Source organism: Solanum stenotomum, chromosome 9 (assembly GCF_019186545.1).
Source record: "Solanum stenotomum isolate F172 chromosome 9, ASM1918654v1, whole genome shotgun sequence".
Taxonomy (NCBI): Eukaryota; Viridiplantae; Streptophyta; class Magnoliopsida; order Solanales; family Solanaceae; genus Solanum; species Solanum stenotomum.
In genome coordinates this window covers 7,554,705-7,562,962 of record NC_064290.1, presented here as the reverse complement: position 1 = coordinate 7,562,962, position 8,258 = coordinate 7,554,705, and the positions used below count along the sequence as shown (strand labels likewise).

The window sequence follows — 8,258 nt, the reverse complement described above, 5'->3', positions numbered from 1 at the left end:
GAAGTCAAAACACAGAAATGACCAGGAGGGTCATTACAATATCCACTATTGAAAAGGACTTCCGTCCGCGAAAGAAAGTATCAAGAAGTACCTGAAGGCTCAAACAAGCCGGGAAACTGCTCTCGCTTCTCCTTCTCGGTCTCCCAGGTAGCCTCCTCGACTGGACGATGCCTCCAACGGACCTTAACAACAGGAATGGCCCTCGAGTGCAATCTCCTGGAGCACATGGGACTCATCAAGAACATACCGCCACAACATCAAGACATAGAACACCGGGTGGATGGCTGAAAATGGTAGAGGTAGGGCCAACTCATAAGCAACCTCCCCAAATGTCCGGAGTATCTTAAAACTCCGCCAAAGGCAATAACTAGTCCCACTGACCTCAAAAATCCATAGCACAGACCCACAACATATCCTCAACGACCTGAATAGTACGCTCCAACTAGCCATCCGTCTGTAGGTCAAAAGTTGTGCTAAGGTGGACACAGGTGCCCAACTCCTCTTGAAAAGCCCTCCAAAAACTGGAAGTGGACTGTGAGCCCCGGTCTGAAATGATAGAAATAGGTACGCCATGAAGACGAACCACGTCCCTAATGTAAACACGAACCAACTTGTCGGCACTGAAAGTAGTGTGAACAGGAAGAAAGTGTGTTGACTTGGTCAATTGATCCACGATGACCCAAATACTGTCAACACCTCTAGAAGTCCGAGGCAACCCCATATTAAAGTCCATAGTGATACGCTCCCACTTTCACTTTGGAATGGGTAATCTCTGGAACTCGCCACCAGGGCCTCAAATGCTCGGCCTTCACCTACTGGCAACACAAACAACGGGATACGTAGTCGGCAATATATTTCCTCATGCCACTTCACCAGTAATGCTGCCTTAAATCACGATACATCTTCGTTATGCCCGGATGGATAGAGTATCTAGACTCATGGGCCTCAGAAAGTATCAACTGTATCAAATCTCCAACTCTCGAAACACAGATGTGGCCGGCGAGTCTCAACACTCCATTAGGATCTAAGGTAGCCTGACTACCATCACCCGCTAACACTCGATCTCTAATGGCCACCAAGGCCTCATCCTCAAACTGGAAACCACAGTTCCTATCAAGCAAAGAAGACTGAACTCCCAAATAAGCCAAGACGCATCTAGAATCTGACATATCCAACCGAACCATGCTATTAGCTAAGAATTTAATGTCCAAAGCCAAGGGTCGCTCCTCAACAGATAAGAAGGCTAAACTACCCATACTCACCTCTTTTCGACTCAAGGCGTCAGCTACCACATTCGTCTTGCCCGGATATAGAGAATAGATAGGTCGTTGTGCTTCAAAAGCTCAATCCAACGACGCTGCCTCGAATTAAGGTCCCTCTGGCTCATGATGTACTGAAGATTCCTATAATCGGTACAGATCTAACATCGAACTCCATACACCTAGTGCCTCCAAATCTTAAGCGCGAAAACTACCGCCGCCAACTCCAAGTCATGAGTAGGGTAGTTACGCTAATGGATCTTAAGCTGCCTCGACACATAAGCAATAACCCGGCCCTGTGCATCAATAAACAACCCAAACCAATGCCGGGTGCGTCACAATAAACTGTGAAGCCCTAGCCCTCAACTGGAAGAGTCAATATAGGAGCGGTGGTCAATAATCCTTAAGCCTCAAAAAGCTCGCCTCACACTCCTCAGACCAAACAAAGGGAATATCAACATGAGTCAACCGGGTCAGAGGTGCTACCAAGGTAGAAAAACCCTCTACAAATCGTCTGTAGTAACCTGCTAGTCCGACGAAGCTCCGAATCTCAGTAACTGAGCTGCGACTAGCCCAATCACGAATTGCCTCAATTTTCGTCGGATCTACCATAATGCCCTCCTTGGACACCACGTGCCCCAAGAATGCTACAGACTCAAGCCAAAACTCACACTTTGAGAACTTGGCATAAAGCCGCTGATCTCTCAAACTCTGGAGCACTATCCTCAAATAATGCTCATGCTCACTCCGGCTCAGCGAATATACCAGTATGTCATCAATGAAGACGATAACAAATAAATCAAGGTATGACCTGAACACACGTGTCATCAAGTGCATGAAGGCAACAGGGGCATTAGTCAACCCAAATGACATCACCAAGAACTCATAATGGCCATAACAGGTCCTAAATACAGTCTTAGGGATGTCCGCTGCCTTAATCCTCAGCTGATGGTACCCGGACCACAAATCAATATTAGAAAACACGGAGGCACCTTGAAACTGATCAAAACAAAACATCAATACGAGGCATGGGGTAACGGTTCTTCATTGTCACCTTGTTCAGCTGCATGTAGTCAATACACATCCTTATAGTCCCATCCTTCTTCTTCACAAACAGAACAGGAGCACCCCAAGGAGACACACTCGGACGGATGAACCCACTCATTACCTAAGAGGACCTCTAACTGAACACTGAGCTCCCTAAGCTCTGCAGGAGCCATCCGGTAAGAGGGAATAGAAATAGGACGGGTGTCGGGCTCCAAATCTATGGCAAAATCAATGTCACGATTTAGGGGTAGGCTAGGTAGGTCTGTAGGGAACACATCTGAAACTCTCTAACCATAAGAACTAAGTCAACTGAAGGACTCTCTCTACTCACATCTGTCACATAGGCCAAATAAGCTAAACACCCAGAAGCGACCAACCGTTTAGCTCGGATAAAAGAGATGATCACTGTCGGTGTATGATTATAAGCACCCTGTCACAACACTAGGGGAATGTCAAGCATGGTAGAGGGCTAACCATTCCATGCCCAGAATCACATCAAAATCAACCATATCTAGCAGAATAAGATCAACTCTAGTATCATAACCCTGGATAGTCACCAAGCAAGATCGCAATACCTGATACACTACTAAGGACTCACCCATCAGGGTCGAAACATGAACCGGCTCTGCCAAAGACTTAGACCTCATAACCAATCGGGGAGCAAAATAAACAGATACATACGAGAATGTGGACCCGGGATCAAATAATATTGTAGCAGGTGGATGGCATAATAAAAGCGTACATGTGATGACATCGTCAGATGCCTCAATCGCCGCCCTCGCCGGGGCTGCATAGAAATGACCCTGAGCACATCTGCCCGATGTATCTAATCTACCACCTAACCTGCCTCCCCGAGCTCCGCCTCTGGCACCCTGTCGACTGTCCCAATGATTCTGGTTCTGACCACCACCTCTAGCTAGAGGGGGCACTGCTGAAATTGGTCTAGGTGCAAGGGGAGCTGGTACAATCGCCCATCGCCCTCGCCGGGCAAACCCTCTGGACCAATGGTCAAGCCCACCGCAATCAAAACATCCCGAAACTAAACGCCATGAAGTAACCCGACCGCGGTAGGAAGGGAGGAAATCTGATCCCATCTAACTATGTCCCGTACTAGGACCACCCTGCTGATGCTAGCCTCCCTCAGAGGCAGGTAATGCCTCCTGAACAGGCCGACTGGATTGACCCTGCTGGAACCTCAGGCGGGGCCTATCATGGGAGTCTCTCCCTCTAGTTTTGGACCCGCTGTGGTTGCCCTGGTAGCGTGCCCTCTTATCGCTGCTCTCTTGGGCCTCGCGATGAATATGCTCCATAGATCGGGCATGGTCGACCACATCAAGAAATGAACGGCCAGCTGAAACCAAATGCTTTGTGTCGACCCTCAGCCGGTACCGCAAGGGGCACCAGAGGTTCAGCCACTACCCGTTTATGTGACCGCTCTGCCAGGCTTAAAGGACAGAGAGATGCCACTGAACGAGGAGAAGATGCTCGGGGTATTCCAGAGGTTGGCACCGCCGATATTCCTTAGGGCTATTAGGGAAGACACCCACGAGTTCCAGCTTACTTGCCAAGATCAGCTACATTTATTATGCCTCTTGGAGTCGAGAGGAGCCGACTTCACTGCTCATCAGTTCCATGGGCCAGCCAGGCAGTGGTGGTGCACGTCTCGAGAGTTCAGGCTAGATGGATCGCCTCCTATATCATGAAGTGAGTTCTCAGAGGCTTTCTTGGCCTGGTTCATGCCACGGAGCATCAGGGATAGGCTTCATGATCAGTTCTCCAGATTGGAGCAGGCCCTATGACCGTCTCAGATACGAGATGATGTTCCATGAGTTGTCTCGACATGCTACCGTGGTCCTGCCCACGAGGGAGGAGAGAGTTCGTTGTTTTGCTGGAGCTGGGATTGGTGCTGGTGCCTAACGCATTTCACTAATAGCTGCTAATATCTGAGTCAGCAGGGCATCAAGGTCAGGAGCTGTAGCTGGTGCAGGTGGTGGCTGGGCTGATCTCGGCCCCACGGGCTGTGGAGGTACATATGCTACCTGAGACTCCTTCTCCCTATCTCGGTTCGGTGCTGCGGCCCCGCCTCGATCTCGGGTCGGCGTCTACCCCAAGCTGGGGCACTGTCTATAGGCTCGGGAGCATCACCCCCGGCCGCACCGCACCGCCTCGCGTGTGAGCGATCCTGCAAAAGAGACAAACAAGTGAGATTTCAAGGAACCAATAAGACACATTGCTCGAAAGTGACACAAAAGAAGTAATCTTCCTAAATACCTCATGTAGCCTCCCGAAGATAAGTTACTAACATCTCCGCACAGATCCGCAAGACACTACTAGATATTAGCTCTGTATAAGTGAGACCGGTGAACCTGAGGCCCTGATACCAACTTTTCACGACCCGCTTACTCGAATCATGATGACACCTACTATAACCCACCAGTAAGTAAGCCAACCTATAACCCGGCACAACAAGTAATGGGTTTGAGGGCAGAAACTAAACATGATTAGGCAAAATTTAAGATAACAACATAAACAGGCGGAAGCAAACCAAAATATATATACAAATAAAGATCCCTCCCAGAACCTGGAAGTCAATAGCACAGTTAGAATTTCCATACGAGGTCACCTTGACAAAAAGTGGGTCCAACATCCAAATGTCACTTTAAGTCAAAAACCACAAAAGAGCTCCGAAAAATATTGAAAACCTCGGGACACAAAATAAAGGTCACTCTAGACCAAACTTGACATTTCAGAGCTAACCGCGCTGACGGAATTCTCATTCGAGAGCGTTTACTCAAAATGTTGACCAAAGTCAAACTTAGGCTTAAACTTAAAGTTAAAACGCCTAATCGCACCGACTCACACTGAAAACCTCAGGAGTCATGCCAACTGCGTTACTAAACTAAAATGACCTTTCCGGAGCTGATGGAATCGTCAGAATTGGATTCCTATGTCATCTTCTTAAACTTTTGATCGCAAATGATCGTTCAAGGCTCATACGCTCCAAAACACTAAAACTCACACTATAACCAAATGAACGACCAAGTGACTGAATTGTTCGTCCCATAGGGGTGTACATAGGTCGGGTTGGTTTGGTTTTTTATCAAAAAAAAACCAAACCAATTATGTCGGTTTATTAAGTTTATAAACCAAATCAAACCAATATAAATCGGTTTTTTCGATTTCGATTTTATTCGATTCTTTCGATTTTATCGGTTTTTTTAAAGAGTGTTTAGGTTTTACAATAGGAGAAGCCAATATTCATCTATCCATCTTCATTTTGTACAAGCTGGAGGTGTTTTTAGTACAAGAATTGCCTTTATTCTACATTTGGACAACTATTTGCTTTCTGGCCAATTTAACGCAGACTTTGCAAATATCTATCAAACAAAACAATTTCATCTGTAACACACATTTGTCAAACAAATTACTTAAACTCTTTGATTACATATGTGCTTACATGTGTAAACAAATATGTAATCTTTTTTTATTATTATTCAAAACATCCCATTCTAGTGGATAGATAATTGCCATTACATTGTGGCCAATACTAGCTGCCACATGCTATTTTCGATTAGAATAGACATACAAAGAGAAGTTCTAGAATGTAATATGCTGACCTCAAGGAGGTAAAATGGGACGATTTTCTGGATCAAATATTCCAGCAATTAAAACAATAATAACCCAGAACAAAAGGATACCCACCACAGCCTTTCTTAGGACCCGCTCACAGTTATAATTCGTCGGAAATCAATACTTTTATAAGTAAATATTCTTCCAAACAAGGAAGAAAAATAGATGATTTATAAGGTACACTCTTTCAACAAAAGAAAAGTCTAATGATCACCAGCCCTTCCCATCAAAACTTCAGAATAGCAGAAATCGTATTTTGTTGAAAGCAACAATATCACAGATCTGCACATACTCATTGATAGGTTCAACCGTTAGATAATTCTCGATGAGATCATCCACGGAGACCAAATCATCCACAATGGTAAGCATAATTTGCAGCTTCTTTATACCATATCCAGCAGAAACAAGTTTAGATGCTCCAAAAGTCAATCCTTCCATATGAACACTACGAACTGCTTCTTCAAGCTTTTTCATATCAATCTCATCATCCCATGGCTTGACATCCATGACAACTAAGGACTTGCCAGATTCTTTCTTCTTCCCTGAAGCCTTCAATGCTGCAGCACGTTCTTCAGCAGCCTTCTTTTCCTCTTCAGTTTCCTCACCAAATAGGTCAACTCAAATATGTAATCAACTCTTTGATTACATAACTACATAATTACTTAAACTCTTTGATTACATAACTACATAATTACTTAAACTCTTTGATTACATATTTGCTTACACATATCTACAAGAATTGCCTTTATTCTACAAGAATTGCTTACATATTTGGTTGACAAATATGTGTTACGATACCCATCACGCTAAGACATCATCAACCTAACAAAAAACCAAAGCAAACAACCAGAGAATGAGGATTTTATAACATCAGAAGACAACACATCGAGATAGAAGAAGATACGAAGAGAAATGCCACCTGAAAACTGCTCAATAACCATTTCATTTCAATCTGATTTCTACAAATTTTGATTATCAAGATCCTCACATGATCAATAGGAGCAAATATCTTATAAAAAATAAGTTTATTTAACATTGAAAATTAAAAACACAGCACTTCACATTATGTTTGTAAAATATTCTCTTAAAAACCCAACAAAAGAACTACAAACTACTCCAATAATCTTCAACTACCATGATCTAGCTGCATATTTTCTTCATCCAAACTAATATATACTCAAAACGTCACCTAGACATACATTCTGAAAGAAAGAAAATTATTAGCACGTGAACGACTAACTAGACTTGTAAAATTAACTTTGTTAGATAATAAAGAACTGTAAAATGCTATTTCAATAAAGGGAAAGGAAATACCTATATATCAAAAGATTTGCAAAAAGCTACTTCATTAAACTAATCGATACTCAAAGGAGCACCTGGACATTCTGTAAGGAAAAGAATTATTAGCACATAAATAAGTAATTAGATATTGAATCATTTGTCAACTCAACTTTGTGTTAGATAGCAACTAGCATAAAGTTGTTTTCAAAGTAGAAAATTAATATCAAAGATGGAGAATTAAGAATTAAATTAGTAAATTACCTTTTTCAACTTCTTCAATTTTTTGAATTTCCTCCAAATAATCTTGAACCTTCCATTCTTTAGAAGGTGATTGTATCCATTGTTGAGTGCAAATAAAAGCTTCTACTGTCTTTGGTGATATAGAACTCTGATATGAATCAAGAATACGACCACCTGTACTGAAGGCTGATTCAGATGCAACAGTGGACACGGGAATAGAAAGAACATCCCTTGCCATTTTTGAAATAGTTAGATATCTATTCGATGAAGCTTTCCACCAAGTCAAGACATTAAATGTTTCTCCCATTGAGAATGCAATATATCATCAACTTCACCCATCATGTTAGTGTCATCTCCAATGTTATTTGTAAAAGTTTCAATCGAAGAATAATTATAGTGATTATACAAACGTTTCAAGACACCTTCCACATTATCTACCTTTAATTTTCCCAATAAGAAGCCATATGCTTTGCTAAGAATAAAATTGACATATCGCATCTTATACCTAGGATCCAACACAATAGCAACGAACAACAACATATTCAAATTCTCAGGTTTCTCAATATTCTCCCAATATTTATAAAACTTAACCTTCATCCTTCCAGCCATGTCTATCAAAATAAGATCTTCACTACAAGAGTACTTCAATATAGAACTTCAAACATTAAAAAATTCATGGAAGAATATATTAGAAGTAACATATAAGCTCCCTGAAAATTTTAAAGTAGACTGATAGAAGATTTTAAGAAACTTTATAAAACCTTTCACAAGCTCCCAATTATTTGTAGTTGGATGTCCTTT

The 8,258-nt window shown here is 42.6% G+C and overlaps 1 protein-coding gene across 1 annotated transcript; it reads right to left on the bottom strand.

Annotated features, from left to right (window-relative positions):
* Positions 1-6,068: 6,068 nt before the first annotated feature.
* On the bottom strand, positions 6,069-7,695 carry LOC125876221 (elongation factor 1-delta-like). Its single transcript, XM_049557343.1, has 3 exons — positions 7,528-7,695; positions 6,661-6,742; positions 6,069-6,553 (listed from the first exon to the last, which is right to left on the bottom strand). Exons 1-3 carry the CDS (start codon positions 7,693-7,695, stop codon positions 6,171-6,173), a joined length of 633 nt encoding a protein of 210 aa, XP_049413300.1. The 3' UTR covers positions 6,069-6,170.
* Positions 7,696-8,258: the final 563 nt, after the last annotated feature.

Excerpts from the sequence above, each read along its gene's own strand:
- LOC125876221 (XM_049557343.1), bottom strand. The coding sequence starts at position 7,695 with ATGGCAAGGGATGTTCTTTCTATTCCCGTGTCCACTGTTGCATCTGAA. Across the intron at positions 6,743-7,527 it reads CACCTTCTAAAGAATGGAAG|CGTGATGGGTATCGTAACAC; the intron begins GTTCAAGATTAT and ends ATGATGTCTTAG. Across the intron at positions 6,554-6,660 it reads GGCAATTCTTGTAGATATGT|TTGACCTATTTGGTGAGGAA; the intron begins GTAAGCAAATAT and ends TACATATTTGAG.